This window comes from Microtus pennsylvanicus, chromosome 3 (genome assembly GCF_037038515.1).
Source record: "Microtus pennsylvanicus isolate mMicPen1 chromosome 3, mMicPen1.hap1, whole genome shotgun sequence".
In the NCBI taxonomy this organism is placed as follows: Eukaryota; Metazoa; Chordata; class Mammalia; order Rodentia; family Cricetidae; genus Microtus; species Microtus pennsylvanicus.
The window spans coordinates 97,366,676-97,391,614 of NC_134581.1; the positions used below are offsets into that span (position 1 = coordinate 97,366,676).

General features: G+C 40.5%; 1 protein-coding gene across 4 annotated transcripts in view; it reads right to left on the reverse strand.

Moving 5' to 3' along the window:
• Window positions 1–24,939, reverse strand: part of Bbs9 (Bardet-Biedl syndrome 9) — a 440,450-nt gene that overhangs the window by 190,309 nt on the left and 225,202 nt on the right. For all 4 annotated transcript variants that reach the window (XM_075966515.1, XM_075966512.1, XM_075966513.1 and 1 more), the window contains 3 exons: window positions 22,538–22,633; window positions 13,849–14,021; window positions 12,817–12,969 (listed from right to left, as the gene is read on the reverse strand). In XM_075966515.1, the coding sequence (XP_075822630.1) occupies window positions 12,817–12,969; window positions 13,849–14,021; window positions 22,538–22,633 (422 nt within the window). The remainder of the gene's footprint in view (window positions 1–12,816; window positions 12,970–13,848; window positions 14,022–22,537; window positions 22,634–24,939) is intronic.

Consider the following 24,939-nt stretch of genomic DNA (forward strand, 5'->3'; position numbering starts at 1 on the left):
AGGATACTCAATCGTACCACAAGGATATATGCTCAACTATGTTCATAACAGCATTGTTTGTCATAATCAGAACCTGGAAACAACTTAAATGTCCCTCAACCGAAGAATGGATAAGGAAAATGTGGTACATTTACTAAATAAAGTACTACACAGCAGAGAAAAATAATGACATCTTGAAAATTTCAGGAAAATGGATGTATCTAGAAAACATCATATTGAGTGAGGTAAACCAGACCCAGAGAGACAATTATCACATGTACTCACTCATAGGTGGTTTTTAAACATAAAGCAAAGGAAATCAGCCTACAATTCACAATCTCAGAGAACCTAGACAACAATGAGGACCCTGAGAGAGACATACATGGATCTAATCTACATGGAAGTAGAAAATGACAAGATCTCCTGAGTAAATTGGGAGCATGGGAAAGGGTTGAGGGGGGGAAGGGAGAGGCAGGGAGAGGAGCAGAGAAAAATGTATAGCTCAATAAAATCAATTAAAAAAAAGAAATACACCAGAAAAAAAAAGGAAATCATTTAATAATTTGAAGTCATGGGGCTAGAGAAATGGGTCAGTGGTTAAGAGCATTTGCTGCTCTCCCAAAGGACTTGGGTTGGGTTCTCAACACCCATGACAGACAGCTCACAATCACCTGTAACTCCACCTCCAGGATTCAACTCCCTCTTCTGTACTCTATACATAGCTGCACTCACATGTACACATATCCCAGACACGCACACACAGAGACACACACACACACACACACACACACACACAGACACACACACACATACACACATACACACACACAGACACACACACAGACACACACGCACACACACACAGACACACACACACAGACACACACATACACCCCTATATTTGTGATTTTAAAAACAAATCTTTTTAAGAGAATTTTAAGTACTCTAAAACTATATACCACATTCAATTTTTCACTTACTCCAAATATGTACAAATATATATTTTACAGAATTTATCATATTATATATTATAGAAAAATTTGTGTCATTATTTATAACTAACTACATATAGTTCATAATTTATTTTATTTCATAAAATTATGTGTGTATCTGAATGTATGTGTACTTGTGTGCATGCATGTATTCATTCATATGTATTTTATGTGTATAAATATATTTGTGTGTATGAATGCTGGGAAGCACACATATGCTATGCTATGCTATGTTTTCGAGGTCAGAGGACAACATTGGGAGTCAGACTATCTTCACCGTCACCTTGAGACAGTGTCTCTTTGTTGCTCTCCACACTGTCTACCAGGCTAGCTGCCCCTTGAGTTTCTAAGGATCCTCTGTCTGCTCCCATCTCGCAGCAGGAGCACTTGGATTACCACCACCTATCTGGCTTTCTGTGAGTACTGGGGATTCAATCTTAAGTCCTTGGGCTTATGCAACAAGCTATGTACCCTCAATGCCATCTTTCTAGCCTTGATTTCTTCAATTACATGACATATTTTTATGAGTTTAGTTTTTAAAATAATTACGTGAAATGCTGCATACTAAACATAACCATAAAACAGGCATTCTCTAACTGTGGGAAGGCGGTAGTTCATACTAAAGCAACAGCTGAGCGGGTTTCCCGCCGTGAGCTTCTGAGCTAAATCCCCAGAGTAGCATCACATTGTGCAAACACACAATCCACATTTTCTTTCTACTGTCCTCAGTGTTTTCCAGGCTTTAAACCCTCACTCACGCCTAAACAGCTCAGAGTAAAGTCCCATGCGCTATTTTCTCCTTTATCTGTTCGACTGCCTTTGGAGACAGACCTTCCACAGCGTCTTGATGAGACACAGGACACTGGGCAGCCACAGCATCACGTCTCAGCCCACCTCTCCCGTCTTCTAGACCAGGTCTCCTCCGCAGTGGCAGAGTGCAGCAGTCTCCGGAGGGATTCATCACATGTTCCTTGGTGCTGGGACCACAAGTGCACTCATTTAAAAGCTATGCACCAAAAAGCTCTTAGATTGCCACATGACTTAAAATGATTTTTTATTTCATTGCCACACAAATAAACGGAGTGGAAGTTTTAAGTGCAGGAAAAAGTAACAAATAGCAAACCCCAAACCACATGCCTTCTGATTAAAATTATGCCTACTAGAGCCTCTATTTTGCAGAGGAGAAAAGGCGCCCAGCCCTTTCTAGAGCACTAATGATTATCAGCCACCCATCACATGGGCATGCAGCACAGCTTGGATCAGTAAACACTCCCGGCTGGGAAACAGAGGCCTAGTGTTCCGATGGAGGTTTCAGCACGCACGAAGAGCATCCAAACACAAACCAAGCCAAAAGCTAAGTCTAAGGTCCCCTTCTGAAGTTAAGCTACCAATCGGCCTTGCGAATGTATGTGAAATTCTTATAACTTGAGAGAGCTGATTTCTCGAAGCTTTTCTTATGAAGGTAATGAACCTTAGCACTCTGCGATGGCCCTGAAACCCAATTTCAAGACAAGTTAACAAGTCCTTTTCCTCTGATACTCGAGTTTCAGGATTGCACCAGGATTTGGGGGCACTATCTGAGGATCTTATTACTAATAGGTGAACGCAAAACAAACACAAGGAGATTACGACTATACACATAGACCCCTGAGCACGGATGAACATCTCACACACACCGCCTTTTTCACTTATGCTAAAGATAATCTGGGTATCTAATTCCCACCTGGCAATGACTACAAACATCCACCATGTTGCAGCATGTCTGACATCTGAGCGACACCAAGCAACTTCCTTCAGAGTTTCAGGTTCTTACGCATAAATTTGCAATGCTAATGCCACCTGCTCCAAACCACTTCAAGCACTAAAGTCAGCAGCGAAATTTCCTGCAGACTGAACCGAATAAACCTGATCCTCACCTCTTCCCTCTGATACACTGAGGAGCCGAAATGGAAGTATTTCAATTTTACAAATGAGGAGATGTAGGTTTATAAAAACTGGGGTGGAGAGACAGACCACGGGCATACTTTCTTCTAACACGATGGCCCAAAGCTAGAAGTAGTGGTGAAAGTTCTTTCAAAAGGATAGATTTCCCCCCAAAATTCTAGAATACAAACTAAGTATTGATACTGTGTTCGGCAATTAGAAAGTCTCTGCTCAAACTTTATTGTGATCTACATAGCAATAACAAAACGTCAGTAGTTCCCAAGTACATGCACACCTACATAAGCACCTACAAATGTACAAACATGCACACACAGGAACATGTATACACACATATACACACACAAACACTCCAGCTTTTTATGTGGGCCCTGGGAATTGAACTTATGCCCTCATGTTGCATGGCAAGTTCTTTTTTCATTGAGCTATGTCTTTGAAATGTAAAATTTCTACTTTGTTTCTACTGTAAGTCATAACACTGAATGTGCAGATAAAGGATTAAAGACGGTTTAGTGCTAAAGACTGATAAATGATCAATCTAACTGAAAACTAAAGAATTTTTAAGTGTTTTCATCTACATTATGTATAGTTCTGTAGGTGTATTTACTATTTGTCTACATGTGTGCTTGATTGTAAGTACTATAATTCAGACTGTATAAAATGAGCTTATGTGTGAGTACTCCCATAGAATTAGCCCAAATTCTTTTCTCTTAAAGGACTTGGATAAATCCTTTAAAAATAAGTTTATTTCTATAGTAAAAGAAAATAATATGTCTCCAAGACTGGAAACATGCTTTGCCTATGTTTATATTTATAGCTGATGTTTAAAATAAAGTCTATATTTTCTTTGCTTAAAAAAAAAAAGAAAGTCTCTGCTCATGGGAAGCAGATCCCTCCCTTGTGCGTGCACCATGAGTTGGCCTCCCAGTGTGATGCCATGTGGAGCCCTACCCTTGGTTCAGCCATGGCCAACCTCAGTGAGAGGAGTTTTGAAGATGTACCCCATGAGTGCACAGCCACATGAAGCCAACCTTGAATCCGTGAAAGAGGAGGATGTACAAAAAGCCAGGGTGGTGATGCTACCTCTAAAATTAGCATGTGGATGTACTCAGCAAGTCCCACCATCACAGAGAGAGCTGCGACACCAGTCACTTTAAATAAGTCCTGACAAAAGTAATTAGCAATCCTCTTCAAACCACAGCTGTAAATGAGTAAGATTGTAATGACAATAACATACTGACTATAGGTAGAATTCACAGGTGAAATGCTTGCACAGCACACATGAGGCCTTACATTCAACACAAAGACCGCCATTTGAAGCATTTTAATTTAATGCATTGTGAAAGAGAATGGACCCAGAATTCCTCATATAATAACATAATTCCTCTAAAAAACCAGATGCCATGTATTTCCCAACTTCTGTGATCAGCAATGTCCAAAATCAATGGAACAAGGGAAACGAGGCAACGGTGGAGGTTTGAAAAGTGTTTGAGCACCAGGCACAGCAGCACACACATTTAATCCCACATGCAGGAGGCAGGGGCAGACATATGTCTGTGAGTTTAAGGCAAGACTGTTCTACAAAGTGAGTTCCAGGACACTGGCAGAAAGACAAGAGAGGGATGGGAGTGGGGAGAGACACAGAGAGTTTGAACATTGTACCTATAGCTACCAGATAAATTAGCCAGGCCAGTCCATTGGGCCATGAGGTGTATGGGCCAGTGACTCCAACTATCTTCAAGACAAATGCCAAATGCGTGAGTATACATGCCCTAGGCCATACTATGTTCAGATGAGCCATCAGACACCTGAGTATCAACCAATATCAGGTAAGCAAGGCCCCAGAAGGATGGCCCCGCTGGTCCCAGTAGTCAGGATCAATAGATGCTAGTGGCTACTGGTGCATGCACTAAGGTCTAGGATGCTCTGCTACCCAGCAAAGCTACTAAAGGATATAGGTAGCACTTTGGTCAGTGTAAAAGAGAACACGCTAGGCAATAGGCTGGGGCTGAGCAACTTAGCTCATCATTTTTGGCAGGGAGATTAGATTCTCACTAAATTGAATAATATAGTCCAGATGGAATTTAAAAGTATATAAAGAATGAGGGAGTATAAATGCTAAAATAAATTATAAGGCGATACCTCTGCACTCCTGACATTCGGAAGGCTATCCTATGCAGAGGAACTTAAGGCAAAAGATATATTTTTATTTAAATTTATTTATTTATTAAGGATTTCTGCCTCCTCCCCGCCCCCGCCTCCCATTTCCTTCCCCCTTCCCCCGATCAAGTCCCCCTCCCTCATCAGCTCAAAGAGCAATCAGGGTTCCCTGACCTGTGGGAAGCCCAAGGACCGCCCACCTCCATCCTGGTCTAGTAAGGTGAGCGTCCAAACTGCCTAGGCTCCCACAAAGCCAGTATGTGCAGTAGAATCAAAACCCAGTGCCATTGTTCTTGAGTTCTCAGTAGTCCTCATTGTCCGCTATGTTCAGCTAGTCCGGTTTTATCCCATGCTTTTTCAGAACAAGGCCAGCTAGCCTTGGTGAGTTCCCGATAGAACATCCCCATTGTCTCAGTGTGTGGGTGTACCCCTCGCGGTCCTGAGTTCCTTGCTCGTGCTCCCTCTCCATCTGCTCCTGATTTGGACCTTGAGATTTCTGTCTGGTGCTCCAATGTGGGTCTCTGTCTCTGTCTCCTTTCATTGCCTGATGAAGGTTAATATTCAGGAGGATGCCTATATGTTTATCTTTGGATTCACCTTCTTATTTAGCTTCTCTAGGAACGTGAATTATAAGCTCATTGTCCTTTATTTATGGCTAGAAACCAAATATGAGTGAGTACATCCCATGTTCCTCTTTTTGGGTCTGGCTTACCTCACTCAAGATAGTGTTTTCTATTTCCATCCATTTGTATGCAAAATTCAAGAAGTCCTTGTTTTTTACTGCTGAGTAATACTCTAATATGTATATATTCTATTCTTTCTTCATCCATTCTTCCAATGAAGGGCATCTAGGTTGTTTCCAGGTTCTGGCTATTACAAACAATGCTGCTATGAACATAGTTGAGCATATACTTTAGTTGTATGATAGGGCCTGTCTTGGGTATATTCCCAAGAGTGGTATTGTTGAGTCCAGGGGTAGGTTGATCCTGAATTTCCTGAGAAACCGCCACACTGCTTTCCAGAGTGGTTGCACAAGTTTGCATTCCCACCAGCAATGGATGAGTGTACCCCTTTCTCCACAACCTCTCCAGCAAAGGCTATCATTGGTGTTTTTTATTTTAGCCATTCTGACAGGTGTAAGATGGTATCAAAAGATATATTTTTACTATGAAAATATTTTTAAAATTTTTACATGTTAATGGACATTAAAATAGGGGCTAAAGAGATGGCTCAGTAAGAACACTGACTGCTCTACCAGAGGACCCAGGTTCAAGTCCCATTACCGACATGGCAGCTCACAACTGTCTATAACTCCTGTTCCAGGGGATCTGATGCCCTCACACAAACATACATGCAGGAAAACACTGATGCACATAAAATACAAATAGGTAAATTATTTTTAAAAGACATTAAAATAAAATAAAAAGCAAATAAAAATTTTATAAAACTTTTAAACATATGATTACATGAAATATTAACTTTTATACAGACTGCAAGGAAGACTAACATATAAAGTACTGTATGCATGATAAAGCCACCCTGAATATTACTACTAATATATTCAACAAAAGGAAAACAGAACAACTTGATAAAAAAATGAACAGAGGTATGTGAGAGGTAAATCACACACAAAATACAAATGGCCACATAAAATCTGAAGAGTGCTCAGCTACAATAGTAAGCAAGAAAAGAAAGAGGAAAATGGCAATCACAGTAACCCAGCACTCAAAACTGCAGCAATCCAAATACATACCAAACCTTGAGAACAGGCATTAGTGTCTGGGAAGACAGCTGTGGAGAGAGGACATAGCTAAGAGACACAAGGCCCTAGGTTCTAATCCCAGCACCATATCCAGAAAAACAAAAAGGTAGAGAGGGGGAAAGGAAAGGAAAGGAAAGGAAAGGAAAGGAAAGGAAAGGAAAGGAAAGGAAGGGAGTGGGAGCAAGGAAAGCTTCTATCTTATGGTAAAACTACCATTGAGTATAATAGTTCTGTAAATGAGAGACGAGAGGGAGGAAGAGGAGAGGAGAGGGCGGGGAGGGAGTGAGGAAGAGAGAAGTCAGCCACCTGGGCACACCATCCTCATGCCCCTTCCTTTATTTATTTATTTATTTATTTATTTATTTATTTATTTATTTATTTATTTATTTACCTTCTCTGCAGACAAAGAGCCAAAGTTTCTGAGCAGTTTGGCTTAGGAGATTTTGGAGATGCTCCTAAGGCTACAGGGTTCTCATCATTCTTAGTTAAGGTCTCAGTTTGCAATGCTGATATATAACAGAGTTTCACAAAGACGATATATTACTAAAGCTCCTTTGCTGATCAATTAATAGCAGCATGTTTAAGATGGCATGATATATTAGTCACATGACCACCAAGAGTATTCACCACTTAAATACCACTTAAAATGTGTTGAGATCTTGTATACCAAGCACTACTCAAAGCAACTTATGTGTTTATATATGTACAAGGAGGTGCTATATATACCATTATTCCGTAAGTGGGGAAACTGAGGCTTAGAGGGGTGTATGTTTTATCTTCTTTTTGATTGTTCCAAGTAATTTGCTAAAGATCACACAGTTAGCAAGAAGCAAATGAATGGCCTAGATCACAGGCAGAATGACTAGGACAGAGTATATTCCTATACATCAGAGACCCATACCACGCCCTGCGGTGGGTAAAGGTCATTGTCAACGTGGCTGGATTTAGGCTCACTCAGGAGACATGTCTGGGTGTGTCTGTGAAGGTGTTTGCAGAGAGGGAAGTCTCGCCCTCACTGTGAGCAGATTATCACGTGCTAAGTCCTAGACTGAAGCAGAAAGGGGAAGCAAGGAAGTGAGGGGAGCAGCAGCATCCAGCTCCTTCGGCTGAATGCCAGCACAACATGGCTGCCAAGCTTCACACCTGGCTGCCACGACTTCCAAGTAGAGAGGTCAGGGGACCACTTTCAGGAGGGGGTTCACTCTTTTCACTATGGATTCTGGGGATCAAACTCAGTCCACCAGGGCCAGTGGTGAGCATTTTTGCCAGCTCACAGGTCCTAAAGGAATATGTGTTTTAAGGAAGAAAAAAAAATACCTTCTACAAAATTGTGCTTAATAATTCTGAAAACAGGAAATGAAGAAAATCAAAACCTGTCATGCTCCCTCCAACTTGCAGAGGCATTTCAGCAGAAGACTGGTTCACAGTTAGCTGCAGCACACATAGCCTCAGGAAAATAAAAACAGAAAATATTTTCTCTGCCAAGAATTTACAGCTGTACGACCTGCCCGGCCGTGTCAGTCGGCCTGAGTCCTCCAATCAGGCGGTTCAGAAAGACAAGTTTCCACTTCTCAGCACCCTCTGAACATGTTACGTAGCATGGGCATGAGGAAGGCTTCTGTGGTTTCTTCTTTGTGATGATGCCTTCAGCAAAGCACGGTTTCAAGAAATGTGTCTTTTTAAGGGACAAGAGGATGCTCACTCACAGGGCAAATACTAACTGAGTGTGTGCAGACACACTGTAAACACACTGGGCAAAAGCGCTGCCACTTAAGAAAACTGCTTGATTCTTCCTCTATATTGATAAAAGAAAACCATCACTGCTTCCTCAAACGGTGACACTGAGAGCCATCCGGACACAAGGCGTCAGGGGAAGAGTGTACATTTCAATGGACAGACAGCTCGAAGCTCCTCGCTGCCTGCTGCTGAGACCATAAAAATGACACCAAGATCAACAAAGCTGAAAGCACACTGAAGAGAAAGAAAGAACCCCCAAAAGTAACACATCTAATTCCATATAGATCCAACAGAAAACACTTCAAAGATCTAATAACACATCACACATGTGTGCACACCTGTAATCCAGGCACTTGGGGTGGGGGGACATTAAGTTTGGAGACCTGCCTGGGCTACAAAGTGAGATCTTACCTAATGGTCATAGAATAGTTTTGCCATGGATGCTAAAATGGGGCTTTAGTATAGACTGCTGCTTCACTTGCGTATTTACCCCTGGAAAGTCAGGCAAAGGACAGAGATGTGTGACAAGGAGGGGTGTAATATGCCTGCTTGAGCCAAGTAGACTTATCCAAGAGGGACTTTCCTCAGGGTTAGACTCAACACGAGAGCTAAAGATTTTTTAGTGTCAGGCATGAGATACCTCTCTCTGAGCTATTGTTCAGGAAGGTCCCAGTGGTCTCCAAAACAACACACTATTAGCATTGCCTGTGGTTACCCACATAACTCTATGGTCAGACACTACTGCTGAAGACACCACCCATTTTCAACTCTAGGACAGAGAGAAGTCAATCCCAAACTGACCAGGAAACTTCCTCCCTGCTAGTTAGCTTCCACAGTGTCAGAAGGTGCGACGAGGGGTTCTGTGGGGGAAAGGACATGAATGGCCTTTCCTAGTACTGGACTCTGTGGTGTGGGAAGTCCTGTCTATGGTTTGCTTTTATTGGTTAGTGAATAAAGCATTGGCTTGGCCAATAGCACGGGAGGAGGAAGGCGGAGTTAGAGAGAAGCCATGTAGGCCTGTGGGAGACAGATGCCGGAACTTCACCAGCAAGTCACTGCCACGTGGTGATACACAGATTAATAGAAATGGGTTAAATTAATATGTAAGATATGGCCAATAAGAAGCTAGAACTAATGGGCCAAGCAGTGATATAATTAATACAGTTTCTGTGCGATTACTTCGGGCCTAAGTAGGGCAGCCAGGAACCAAAAAATGGCCACCTTGCTACAACCCTGCATGATACAATATCAAGCTAATGGGTGAGAAGTGCCTACTAGTACAAATAGTAGCAGGACTGTTATGGGTAAACCAACCACTTTCTGATTGGATTTAAAGCACATTCCACAGAAAGAAGTTCATGTCTGGTACTATAAGCCTGGTCAAAAGCCTGTGGCTAAAGAGGTTATAGGCCCTAAGGTAGAACATGCTATTGTTATTTTGATAAGTGGTCATACTGTCAAATTATCTTCTAAATATTTACATCTATACTCATAGACCTGGGATGCACTCAAGCTTGGTCAGAGAAACTTCTCTGTGCAGTAGGCAGCAACACAGATAGATACTCATGGCTGACTGAAATGCCGTGACTTCTCAGCTCTAAATGGGACGACTTATCAGTTCATCTCCCTCCCCTGCTCCACAAGGCTCAGGTGTGTCTCGGAACAGAAAGCAGTAATAATATATGAACTGCTGTCTTCTGGACATTCCACAGCTGTTGCTCTCAGCCGCTGTGGTTTTTACACAAGTCCTACACAAGAACATGGCAGCCACAACTCCAACACAAATGGAAGAGGGGCTTCAAGACCCCATTCCTAGCTGAGGGAAAGGAGATTCTTTCTTCTTTGAGGATGTGGCTATGACTAAGTTGCCCACGGGCCAGTGGATGGCACCATATCCATGTACATATGGGCGCACTAATCAGAATTAAAGAGCTATTAATAAAAGAAGAGTGCATGAAATGAAGAGAGAGAGATGGGTCGATCCGGCCTAAGGGGAGTTGGAGGGAGAAACGGACGGGGAATGTGATCCCATTTCATCACATCATGTATGAAATTATCAAAAACTAATTTTTAAACAGTGAGATTTTCCTTTCATCAACTGTGGGTCATCTGTATGGCAGGACTCTAGGCTGCAGAATCCTCATCAACTGTGGGTCATCTGTACGGCGGGACTCTAGGCTGCAGAATCCTCATCAACTGTGGGTCATCTGTACAGCGGGACTCTAGGCTGCAGAATCCCCTTAGCCCCTGCAAAGGGACAGACCCCTGCAGCCACCCACGTGGGAACATCAGCAGCACGCATAGTGAGAGCAGAGAGGTGCACCGACATGTGTAGTGTGATATTCCTCCTGGGTTCTCCCGGCCTCACAAATCATCTCATTACAAATGCATTCTGTAAGAAGTTCCTGGAAAGACTCCAAGCAGATAAGAGTGGTTCACTTCTGAGAAAATGACACAGAACAAGACGTGGGATTTGGCGTTAAGAATAGCTGCAGTCTTCTTCAGAAAATATATTCATTAATCACATCATTAAAATTAAGTTAAAGGAAGTAGACTTTTATGCTCAAAAAATTGTGTTCAATCAGCGCTTTAGTGTAATTTGACGAGAACACATATAGTAGAATTGAACAGCAATGAACATGAAAACTGAAGCAAATCCCCGACAATATTCTTTTTTCCTTCAAAAACTGTTCGTTCTTAATCTATAAATAATGAAAGTTTAAAATACACATTTAAATTAAAAATTTATGAGTTTGAACATTTAGTACCTTTTATTACAGGTGTAAAGTGTAACCTTGAAGCTAGGCAGAGAAAGAATTTCAAATCCAGCATCTAAATGTACAAAGGAGGGGGGAGTCCTGCTCCACATCGCACTGGGAAAGTATCAAACACAGCTCCTCACCGGCCCACTGTGCAGTTCTGTGTGGAGCAGATGCTCACCGAGTACTGTCACTGATACGGAAGGATGCTCTGGGAGAAAGAGACAAGTGGCCAAAGAAGAGTGAGAGCAGAGGAGAAAGGAAGGGAGGGGACTGCCAACAAGAGAACACGTGCACTCAAGAGAAAGTGCTGCAGGTCAGACACAGCCCGGTGCTTAGCCTAGAGGTCACACAACTTTTAGGAGCAATCAGCAGTCTATGCTTGTAGAACAACTATAAGACACTCCTACACACATCATGGAGTGAAATATTTTGTGATGCCATAGTACAGATGATAGGTATAAAGAACTAAACACAGGATAAGATCAGAGGGAACTGAGTAACACATTCACATGCAGGAGAACAAGCAGATCTCAGTAAGAGCAGGGTTGTAGTCAAAGTCTATACCCCATTTTACAAAGCTCCAAGGGTGTGGAAAGTGCGTGACAAGCCACCCAGATGATCCACAGCTGAGATCTTGACTTCCGAGACCAACAGTCTTCCAGGATCCTACTGGGTGTCACTGTGCACTGGCTCTTCAATGGCTGAGATTTTTCAAGTAAGCATGAAATTCTCACAAAGCTAAGGTGTTACCAGAACAGAGATCATAAGCTCTTTTTCTTTATCCAGGAAAACTAACTCTGGAAAATATCTGATCTGCACTTTCAAAACCAACAGAATGGAGTCAGGGGAGGTGTTGAGGAAGGTACAGCAAGGAAAGAGAGCAGAGTAATGGGCTCAGAGCTGGGTGGTGGTGAAGGTGACAAGAGGGAGCTGGGGTGCTGTTCAGTACCAGCAGTGTGGTGACAGACAGACAGAACCAAACCCAGCACCTATCACAGAACACCCACACAGAGGAACGCAAGGAAATCTAAACAAGGGCAGGGCTGTAATCAGTGCCCATATCCTGCCAGTACCATCAGGCTAGAGTTTTCTAAAATGTCACCACTGGGGGAGACCAAGGCAGTGACACATGGATATGTCTACACTACTTGTCAGAGGTTCACTGGAATATGTAGTTATTAGAACCTTTCAAAGCCTCCGTTTTAAAATTCAGAACATATACACCACCAATGCTAACTTTAAAACAAAGTAGTGATACTGTGTAGAGGACCCAGGAAGACACGATGTGGCCAAAGTCTTCATCACAGTCACACAAAGACTGGAAGTATATGGTAGCTGCTTGGGAAACAGACAATAAAGGTGACGATTATGGACTACACCAGAAATCATACAACAGTTCTAGCCATATTGCACAGCGTATCTTTGCATTCTGGTGCCTGACTCTATGGTGAGGGGCAGACAATTGCCACCAGCACACACTGACCTGCTTGTACGTCCCATCCAGCAGGGTGTCCAGGTGTTGGAGCGGGGCAGGTGTCTTATCTCTGAATCTTGTTAGAAGCCGACGCTGGATGGCCCGGAATTGTACAGCTCTTTCAGATAAAAGCTCTTCCAATTTCTCCCCATTAATCCGCAGCTATAAGGAGTAATTTCTTAGATTAGGGCTACATAGATACAATAAAGGAACCCGTTTTAAAAAAACAAAAAGCCAAAAATAAAAAAGAAGGATGCTTAAATTAAAAATATATACAGTGTAATAAAATTTTGAGAAAGAGTTGGATAGGTTTAAACAGTGTACAGAGAAATGGGAACTAGGACTGCATGACCTTGGGTACCTGACCACACAGACAAGAGAGAAGTAAGGGGAAACTTAGGGGGCATGCCACAGTATAACTGGGGACTGTCTTTAGCATGTTTAATAATAAAAAAAAGGCTACATAGAAAATTTATAATTTCTTTTTTCTCTTTGTAATGAAGCAAATAACAAAGAGAATAAAAGAGCAGACACAGAAGCACCAGAACTGAATTTGTTTCTTTCTTTTTCTTTCATGGAATAGCAATTTTTTATTCATCTGTTTATTTTACATCCTAGCTGCAGCCTCCCTCCTCCAAGCTCCCCTCCAAGTCCCTCTCCTCCATTCCCCCTCCCACTTCCAATCCCCTCCTCTTCCATCTTCATTCAGGAAAGGGCAGGTCTCCTGTGAGTATCAATAAAACATGGCAGATCAAGTTGCAGTAAGACTAAGCACTTCCCCCTGTATTAAAGCTGGGCAAGGTGACCCAGTATGAGAAGTAGGGTTTCAAAAGTCAGTAAAAGAGTTGGAGACAGTCCCTGCTCCCACTGTTAGGAGTCCCACAAGAGGACTAACCACACAACTGTAACATACGTGCAGAGTGCACCAAGCACAGAAGAACCCAGAGCCTGTGCCTAGCAGCATGTACCCAGAATTCGCCCTCTGCACTATCTCTTTCTCTTTGATTTTCAAAATAAAGGTTATTTGGTTTAATAGCATACCTCAAAATGATGATCAATCAACTCAAAATACTCTTGAAGGGGTATACATCCAGAAAAAGAACATGCAAAATCTTTGATTCCCTGTTTTTCGAAATATTCCTGAAGGCGGAGGATAAGTTCATTTGTTATGAGCCAAAGGTCTTCAAATTGTTCGCTCTGAATGCGGTATCGTTCTAAGAAAAAAGAACAAAGGAAAAGAACTCATTGCACATGGTTACTGCTGAAACAGAAAGCTATCGCGCAACCTCGACATGAACACCAGCTAAAGGATAATGTAGATATGGTTTCTGCTGCTGTCCTAAAATACATGTCTGCTGCCTGTGGCTGCTTTCTGCATCAACCATAGAACCATTTCAGATGCCCTTTCCAGGAAGACGGCCAGAGAGTGGCTGGGTGCAGTCCCTCTCATCGTGACCCTAACAGTAAATAGACTGAACGCCCCACCTGTGGCACATTTGAGTCGACAGATAGTCACAGAAAAGGCGCAGTGTGGTGGCATGGGTCTACTTCTGATAGTGGTGTGAGATAAAATGTACGCTATACAAATCACCGCAATTATGATCAAAGTGTTCTGTTTATCTAGTACTTTTTCTATTTTAAAGGAAGCTTAAGCCTGACACTTCCCTAAGTTGAAAAGAAAATCCTGCTTCCCTCTGTTCCCTGGAACTTGAGCACCAAAAGATCTGTGTATTCTCTAATCATGATGGCTGTGATTCTGATGCCAATGACAGTGATGATGATGTAAGACTGGCTGAGGATGGGCAGCAGCTAGCTGCCAAACACTGTGGTGTGGCAGTTTCTTGTTATAACAAAGAAAACAAAGCACACAGAATCCCAGACAACCAAGGATCAGGAAGCGCATTAAACGTGACAGCTTGAATTCATTCTTCATACATTCATCCCTACCTATTTCAATTTGCCTGTTCTTCTGATCATAGCTTGATCTCATCTATCATACAATAAACTTTGTACACACCAGGCTCCATCACAACCCTGCTGTCAGTTAAACTTCAGCTGTCTCACAAGGCAATGATGCTATTCCATTCTTAACAACAACAAAAAGTCCAGCCTCAAAAGAACTTCATTAATTAACAAGGTCACTCAGGCAGTTATGTATGGAGAAGAAACTGGAATTCTAATTACTAATACAGAAAGACTAACCATTGATGATCTTAACCACATGACAATGTTACACAGGCTCAATATGTCTACTGTTCACCAGATGCATAACTATAGCATTATAGCTTCCAAGATTATTATACAAAGTCCTTGAAAAATCTCAGAAGTTACAAATTCCATTTAATTCACTACCACCTATTTATGTTATATACACTATTCAAAAGAAAGAAATATTAGAAGCACTGGCAGGATGAGGATTATTTTCAGCTTTCCTGCTTACAATATATATTAAAGACAGGGATAAAATGACACCCAGACATGTGATGTGTTTCTTAGGATTTTCCATGGCACCCTGGCAAAGACTAAATGTAACCCTACTGTAGTTGAAGACCACTCATTTGTTTCCTGGCTGCCCAACCTGAAATAATTACACAGAAACTGTATTAATTGCAATACTGTTTGTCCAATAGCTTAAGCAAATTTCTAGCTAGTTCTTATATCTTAAATAAACCCATTTCTAGTCATCTGTGTATCACCATGTGGTTCTGTCCTACTGGTAAGGTAGCATCAGGTGTGTGTCTCCTGTGGCAGCTACATGGCTTCTCTTTCCTACTTTTCTTCCTCTAGCTGCTTGGAACTCCCACCTTGCCCTATTCTGCACTGTAATAGGCCTAAAACGGCCAGCCTGGGATACAGTCTGTCTCAAAAAAAATGGTAATTGATACAGTTAGCATGCAATAAGCATTGCTTATTTCCATATAACTGTTGTTATTCTCCCCAATACATGGTAAACTACAGCCTGGAGATTTCATTATAAATGACTATTGGCTCATGTGGCTTAGTCAATAAGTACAGCTTATGCCAGATATGGGTGGTGTATGAAGCAAGGCAGGGATGCTGTGGGCTGGCAAGAAAGGCAGGCAAAAAAACTGCCCCTATTTAAAAGATTAAGTAGGGTCAATGAAATGATCCAGAGGGTGGAACTCTTGCACACAGGCATGATGATCTGAGTTTGCTTCCTAGCACCCACAAGGTAGTCACATGGTCATGGAGAGCAAGTCCCAAAAGTGGTCCTCTGGACCTTAACATGTATCAGCATGCACGAGTGTGCACACAGGTGCACACCTATGCAACACAGATGAATGGACTAAGAAACTAATTGATAAAATAACACAAAAAACCTGCAGCCAATTTAAAGGAGGGCAAATCAGACTAGTGAAACATTCCTTATAAAGTGCAGTAACACAGGAGCACCCTTTGTTTCGAGTCTCAGTACGTCCCAAGAGAACATTAACAGCAACAATGATGAAAATACTACTAAAGGCTTATTTAGTACCTACAACGTACTAGAAAGTTAATGCTTCCCTTTAAGGGACCATTTCATGCCGATTCATGTATTATCTCACCATCTTATTGTCATCTTATAGGTTTAAAATTTTACTGCCATCTTATAGATGATTAATAATTTTCCATAGTCATTCAGATAACAAGCTAGAGTTTAAAGCCTGAACGAGTGCTCTGAATCTGAAGTGCACTCCTAAGCACTTCGTACAAAACTCTTAGTCCTTAGGGTGGAGGGAAGGGCCTGTGCTCAGAGCAGAAAAAGTCAGCCATGTGCCTGCCTGAGAGAAGACGGCAGAGACGATACGCCTGGACAAGATCCGCACTCAAACATGTTTTATGTGTGACTTTATAGTTATCGATTAGTGTCATTGTTTTTTTTCCATGTATCATGTTTTACATGTACTTTATAGTTAATTTTTAGAGTTAGTTTCCCTTCCATGTACTAGCATAGTCAGGAGAAAAATAAACCATTTTGCAACAAAAACATAGAATTTGGGTACAGAAAGAAAATAATATTCATTTTTTTAAGAAAATATTAATTTATTTATCATGTATACAGTGTTCTGTATACATTTATCTATGCATTCCAGAAGAGGGCACTATATCTCATAGATGGTTATGAGCCATCATGTGGTTGCTGGGAATTGAACTCAGGACCTCTGAAAGAGCCATCTCTCCAGCCCCCAAAATAATATTCTTAACTTGACATTTTTTTTTCAAACTAGCAAAACTCAAAAGGAAACAATGAGTGAGATGCCCACAAGTCAAAACCATCTCCTTAGTGTTCATAATCCAAGTACATAACATTTCACATAGAGACTTTCCACATTATATATTTTACAGAAAAGAGAAATGCATCTCTCTATTTATAATCTCTGATAAAAGACCTAGAGTTTTGAAAATGTGCCTTAAAATACTACTAATCAAAAGAGCTGCCAAAGTGAACACTGAATTTGTTCATCTCCTTTTCTTTTGCGTTCTGTCACAGCACTCAGCGGAAATAACCACTTCCGCTTCCAAATAAAATTAAGCCCAACACTCAGACCCCACTCCACCAAACAGTGGAGAAAATAGTGGATTCAATGAAGCAGACTAGAGAATGCCACATCAGACCCCATTCAAGTCAGATCATCTGAACTTCAACAATACAAGTGCAGTTTATATTAAATCATAAGCAATGCACGTATATAATTATATTATAGGAAAACTTTTTAAGAAGATAAAGCAGATAAATGTTTTTAGACATGAACTTGGAAGAAATGCTGTAAACAATTTCTGTAGATATAAGTTTAAAACAAAAATATATAAAGTCTTCAATACTAGAATCTATGGAAGTACAGCTACACTTACTTTTCAAAATGCTTTTTGAAAGCTAGATTTGCATTATAAACAAATTGTCCCATAGTAAAGAAATTGCTAAATACTAACTAATAAATCACCATCCCTTTACACTCACTGGGTATAAGGAAAATATCAAATGACTTCAGATTTGACTAATATTATCATTAATTGTACCTACAATGCTTGGCCTCATATCACAGAGCCTCTACAGTGTGAGGGTCCAGGCTCTCCAGAGAATTCATATGTCTAAAACCCGCACACATCTGCCAACTTTGACCATATCTTTCCCACTTCCTGTACTGACCTTTACCCACTTCTCATGCTTATTTCTCAAGATCCTTACAATATCTCCTACAGCTTCTATTCCTACTGCCAGCATATCAATGTTTGAGAACTGACTCCCCTTACCCATTTGCCTCTCCTACTATAATCCATGGGTTCTACAAGGGATGTGCTAGCCCTGTATGTAACAATATCCTGGGTGATAGATATAAAAGACCTACTCTGCCAGAAAGGAATGAAGCAAAAATCGCACACCCCTCGCACTCAACATACTTTAATTAGCAAGTTCACATGTGCTTTCTTCTGCAAAGCAAAAAGAAAGACACTCTCAAGGCTCAACTCGTCTTAGCTGATGACTCCTCTGCTATGCCTGAAAGCATGCCAAATAAAGTGGGTAAGCACAGGACTTTCCAACTTGATTTTATTTCATTTGTTCCCTCCAGCATATTCGAATCTAGCAGAACACAGGAAAGCCTGGTGTGTATTAGTTCCCCTTTCCATCCTTAAACACCTGATTGAATCTATACAAAAGAGGGTGGGTCTATTTAGCATTCTTTGTTCACTACCAGCTTAGCAGGAAACAGAAACCCAAGCTGAGACATATCCTCCTTGCATCTTGGAGCAAATGTTTTCACTGTTCAATACTAACTGAGGCTGTTTTTGTTGGATACTTGGTTGGCTGTGGTTGGTCAGTCGGTTGTTTGGCTGGTGTTTGTTTGTTTGTTTTGACACAAAGTCTTGCTAGGTGGCCCAGTGTGGCCTTAAATTCATGAAACTCCTTATGACATCTCTTGAGTAGCTGAGATTATAGCCATGTGTCACCATATCTGGAAAACGAGAAATTTTGTTGAAAGAGTACACCATTCTGATTTATTTCTTGTCAATAACTTGTTTTTCCTTTTATAACCCATATGATATATTCTTGGTCTGTAGTGCTCTAAAATTTCACCACGATGCACCTGGATGTGGGTCTTTTTCTCACTGAGGGCTGAGCATCAATCAGGCCTTCCTAGTATCCTCACATTTGGAACTTCATATTTTGTCTCCACTGACCGTCTCTCTGGCTTAGCCACCATTCCCTGAAGACTTCACCTTGCCTTACAGGCCTGTATGTAAATGAAAATGTAGTCTAGGGCTAAGGAGATAGATGCTTGGCAGTTAAAGTGTTCATAGTGCAAGCAAGAGAAACCGAGCCCAAATCCCCAGAACCCAAGTTAATGCCAAGGAGGAGTGGCAGCCCAGAGCAGAGATGGCATCCTGGAGAAGCTGAGCAGCAGACTCATTGTGCAGGGGAGCTCCAAGAATAAGGTGCAGGAGCAATAAAAATTAATAGTATCAATAAAGATTCATAATATCAATAAAGATTAATAATATCAATAAAGATTAATAATATCAACCTTGAGCTTCCGCACCCACGTGTGTAAGCACACGCACATGTGAACGCGAACACTCATACACACGTATGCACACCACACGCAGGTATGGAAAAGGGGAAAAGGCAGTAGCGGTCATGCAGACTTTGCCGTGAGCACTGAGTCTGCTCTCAGGCTGTCACCTCTGTTGTGTCACCCCCTTGCTGCTCCTACTACACCCTTACCACATGTTTTGGCCATGGCACCATTAGTTTCTCAACATATCAATTCTCTATAATCTTTGCATCTCTCATTGTCAGCTCAGATCTCATAGCCCCGGTCTACAATCACTCTTATAAACATATTTTATCTGAAATTCTCCATTTTAAAATCTGAGAGCTGCTTTAAATGCTTGGCTATAATAAACAAATCACTGTCAGGGAAAACCTAACCTATGACAGGTTCCGCTCTAAAATACAAGATCTGAACTTCCTGTGGAAACTTGGCACGGCCTTTTTCCTCCAGAGTTTCTTACCCTGCAAGACACCAATGTCATGCCATTTTTATTTTCAAAATGTGGATAACATCAAAGCTCCCATACCTTCCCATCAACCGGAGAGTTTGGCCTTGACCAATCCTTCCTGTTCCAGGAGTTACAAAAGTATCCCTGGGTCTGGGGGTGCAGCTCAGAAGGGAAGCAAGAACTTGGTGTGTACAAGGCCCTGGACTCATCCGACAGAAAGAAAAAATAAAAGTGCCATATAGCATGCATGACTGTCAAGAAGGTTTCTAAAGGAAGTGACTGAGGGTCCTCTACAGCAAATATCAGCCACGAGCTAAAGACAATTCCATACAGCATGAGGGTCATGTGCGGAGAAGAGGCCACTTACTACTCCTGCAAAGGACATCGGTTCAGTTCCTTGTACCCACACACAAGCTCAAAACAATCTGTAACTTCAGATCCAGGGGACAGAACCTCTTCGGGCCTCTGTAGCATGAGGCATGTGCATGGTACACACACGGGCATATGTGTACATATGTATATATGTATGGATGTGTGTAGGCAAATACTGATACACATATAAGTAAAAAATTAATCTTCAAAGTAATCAAGCCATTAACTCAAATCAGAATCTCTACAGTTTACAAAAGAAAGATTGGTGACACTTTTTTAGTTTGATAAATTAAATAAGAAAATGTACCAAAATGATTCAACGTCCAAATGAAGAGTGAAGCCAAGCACAGCATAACAACAGCTCGTGCCTAGACTTAGCAGAATGGCCAGGGCACTAGAAATTTGCCAAGAGTTCAGACCTCATCTTAGACATAGTCTATGTGATCGCCAATGTAATGACTATAGTCATGACTCATCAAAAAGACCATAGAAAGCATGGAGTTTTCTTCTCTTTTTTTCAAAGTAACTTTTATTTTTTTGTGTGCTTTACTCTAGAATATCTACTTGCATTCAGGTTTTAGTCAGAAATCTATATATCCTAGAAGCTTATATGATCTTAGCTATAGAAACATAGTCAGTTCCAATAGCAGGAAGTATGTTCCTACTAACAATTTTCAGTTTCAAAGACGTCTTCACTTCCTTCATCCTGTTATTGCAAGACTGTAAGCACGACAACATGACTGTAGATGTAGACAGTTCAAAGGGCAAGCCAACTGCTAAAATTACAGGATGGGTTTTGTTGCTGTTGTTGTTTTGAGACAGGGTTTCTCTGCAATTTTCGAGCTTGTCCTGGAACCAGTTCTTATAGACCAGGCTGGCCTCGAACTCACAGAGATCCATCTGCTTCTGCCTCCCGAGTCCTGGGATTAAAGGCGTGCGCCACCACCGCCCGGCTCTATAGGTTTTTAAAGTTTGCAGTAGTGGAGTGCAAACTCAAGGCAAGCACCCTGCCCTGAATCACATCCCTACCTACAACATTACAGATTTTTTTAAACTAGCATGTATCCAAACTATTTTAATGTACACACATACACACACACACACAATTTATCCCAATGAAATATAAATTACTAGCTTTATTTCTATGAAAGTATATAGCAAAAGAAAGGTTAATTCTATTAATATAGTAAATACAACATAAGTTTTAAATCAACTAGTTTCAACTATTTTACTCATATAAAACAACTAAATTAATAAAATATATTTAAATTGGAATTCAATCTTGGCTATATAATTATTGGATTTTTATCTGATATTAGTCTCAGCCAAAAACAATCATTCATTTCATGTTCATTTCTGTCAGTGGTTTTGGTGTGTGTTGTCAACTTGACATGTTCTAGAGTTATCTAGGAAAGATAACTGAGAAAAATGCCTTCATCCAGATGTCTGTAGGCAAATCTGAGGCCATTTTCTTGATTAATGATTGACTTAGGAGGGTCTAGCCCATGAGGGACAGTGCCACCTCTGGGCAGGTGGTCCTGATTATATGAAAGCAAGCAGATCAAGCAGTGAAGAGCAAGTCAGTAAGCCACCCTCCTCTGTAGCCTCTGTTTCAATTTTGGCCTCCAGGAGCCTGGCATGAATTCCTGTCCGGCTGCCCTCAGAGATGGAGTATGACCTGAGTTATCAACCCTTTCCTTCCCAAATTCCGTTCAGTCACAGTAACAGAAACCCTAACTAAGAAAATGTCAAATAGGGATATAAAGATAAATATGGATATAGCTGATACATGATATAGATAGATGATTAATTAGATGATTGATATATTGATTGATAGACAACGGATAGATAGATAGATAGATAGATAGATAGATAGATAGATAGATAGATAGATAGATAGATGATAGACAGACAGACCTTTTTAAGCTGTCCAAGGTAGAATATGTCTGAACTGTAAGCATGAGAGAGGCTGAGCCAGAAAAGTTACAAGTTCAAACCCAGGCTGAATTAAATATGGGGGACCCTGTCACATAAAACATTAAAAAAAATAAATACATACATATGCAAAACAGAAAACTAATTCTAGTTTTTAAGAGTTCTTGAAACCCAGATCACTGTAAGTGTATCTTAAAACAATTTTAAATTCTTGAAGTTCCTTTCAAACCACCTTCACCCCCAAAACTAAAGGTTTATGTCCATAACACAATCTAGTCTCCACAACTCCCATACCTTACACACGTAGCTCTTGTCTGTCTATACCTAGTTAACAGCATCTGTACCCTTTCCACAGTTCATGGTGCAATACAATGCCCCAAGCTGAAGATTTCAGCAATAGGAACAGCACGGTTCTACTTACGAGAAGTTCTGGAAGCAAGAAGAGTAACTCGAGAGCCGCCTAGGAGACGAAAACCCATTACATTCACCTGATCATCGTCTGACTGACTGGCAAAGTCTGCAAAGAAAAGGGAAAAATAATTGTCCACTGAATCACAGAATAAAGACTAATATTTAAAGTAGGAAGCTAAGTTTTACATTATTAATATTTAAAATGCACATATGAACTATATTAACTGATCTTCACAGCAGCTTCCAATTGCTCAAATTTCTGTCTCATAATAACACTCCTGGAATGATATAATTTTCCTTATTTTTTCATAGATGAATGCAGGTGTGAGAGTGAATATGCGCAGACTAAACGTGGGGAAGTCATTCCAGACAGCATCTGTGATTTGCAGACATCTACAAAGATGTTTGTGCACCTCAGAAGACTGTGATGGGCATAGCAGTGCATGTCAGTTATCCCATGTCAGAGAGAAAAGAACTCAATTGTGAGGCATCCTCGGCTACAAAGAGAATCTCCTCCCCAAAAGACAGAGACAGGCGGAGAGGCTGAAACCAACAGCAGCCGCAGACAAAATATACAGGAGAGTCAAAATAGACAATTGTGGTAAAACTTGGCAAAGTCTACAAAGAAAAAGAGAAAATAATCATCTACATAATGACAAAATAAAGACTAATATTTAAAATAGGAAGCTTAGTTTTACATTATTAATATTTAAAATACACATGTGCACAATATTTGAAAAGTCTTTGTACGGATACCAAAACTAAAACAAAATAAAGACAAATTATCCCCATTGGAATATTCTAGAGAATCGACAGCATTCACTTTATACTAAATATACACATTTCCCTTATTATAAAGGGATTGGATTCCAATAATCCCATCATAAATTTAAAATACCATGAAGTAAAAACACACTTAATACATCTACCCTTCAAACACTGTAAGTTGCCTCACCTGCAATTGATGAGGCTCCGAATGTTGATACTCACTGAGTTGAGAAAAATCATACAACACAAATTCTGGTCCTTGAAGAAATCAACTTTACACTAAATTTCAAAAGATTTTAATGTGCGCATTCTTAACCTTTAAGCTATCAGTTGTACTTTCAGACCTTCATCCAAGAAATGATCATAAATTTGAAACAGTTTTTTGCAAGGAACCTACCACAAGACTACATGTAAATACCTAAATTTAGAATATGAGTCAGATGATTTCATGGTGTCCATTTATAATAAAGCACCATGTAAGAATTAAAGTTACAAATGGAAATATTTATGGTCTATAAAGATGTTTCTAAACAATGTTAAAGAAAATCTTTATGGGAGGAGTAGATGCTTACAAAAATTATTTTAGCAATATTAGGAGAAAGTACAGAAATAGATGTATGCATTTCTGGATAGTAAATTATTAGCTGATCCCTTGTATGAACTCATCTATTTTTTAAACTTCTCATTTATTTGTAATAAAAGCTAAAATCACTCCACATATGCCCCACATTTCTTCAAAAATGTAGATAGATAATTAGGAAGAAACAGAGATTTAAAGTTATTTCTTTTGTATGAAGCTCATTAATCCATTTCTTTTAGTAGAACATATAGATTTGAAATAGTCACTGTATCTAATGTCAACATATAAGAACCTTTATGCACTGAAGATGATGTGAGAATTACTTTAAATAATTAGAGGGCTTCATCATGTACACTGTATTTAAATTGACAGAAACACATATTACATGTATATAGTCTTGGGGAAAATAACTTTTAATTTGTCACTGGGTGCAGTTTCTAGAACAAGTGAAACGCTGACAGGCATGATACTCCTACAGTATCAACAAAAGAAATGTGAGGGTCCACCATGCTTTATAAAAACATGGTCTGTCTTACCAAGACAAACTCCCTGGTCAACAGCCTACATTTCTATTCAGTCTCCAGCTGAGATCTGTTATGCTAATAAAGGTCAGCTTCTCCGAATCCAATACCTATACATTATCAACAGAATCAGCAAATTCGCTACTGGTCAACATCTAATTTCCAGCTGTGTCCATGGCATTTATGCAAGGTGCTACAAAGGGAGTGGTTCCTTATGCATTTGTGCAGTCTAACATTGTTACAAAAGAAGAAGGAAGAGAAGGTGGAAAGAAAGAAAAAGAAGAGGGAGGAAACTATTTTAAAAAACAACTACTCACTATATATACACAAACTCAATTCAAAATTAAGACTTGAATGATTATTTTTAAAAAAACACTTCATTTTAGGGATTATTACTCATGGAAATACATAAATGAAGGTTTTAAAACCTATGTCCAGGCTGGGTGTGGTGGCAGTACTCAGGCGACAAAGGCAGGTGGACCTCTCTGAGTTCAAGGCTAGCCTGCTCTACAAGATGAGGTTCAGGATAGGCAGAGTTACACA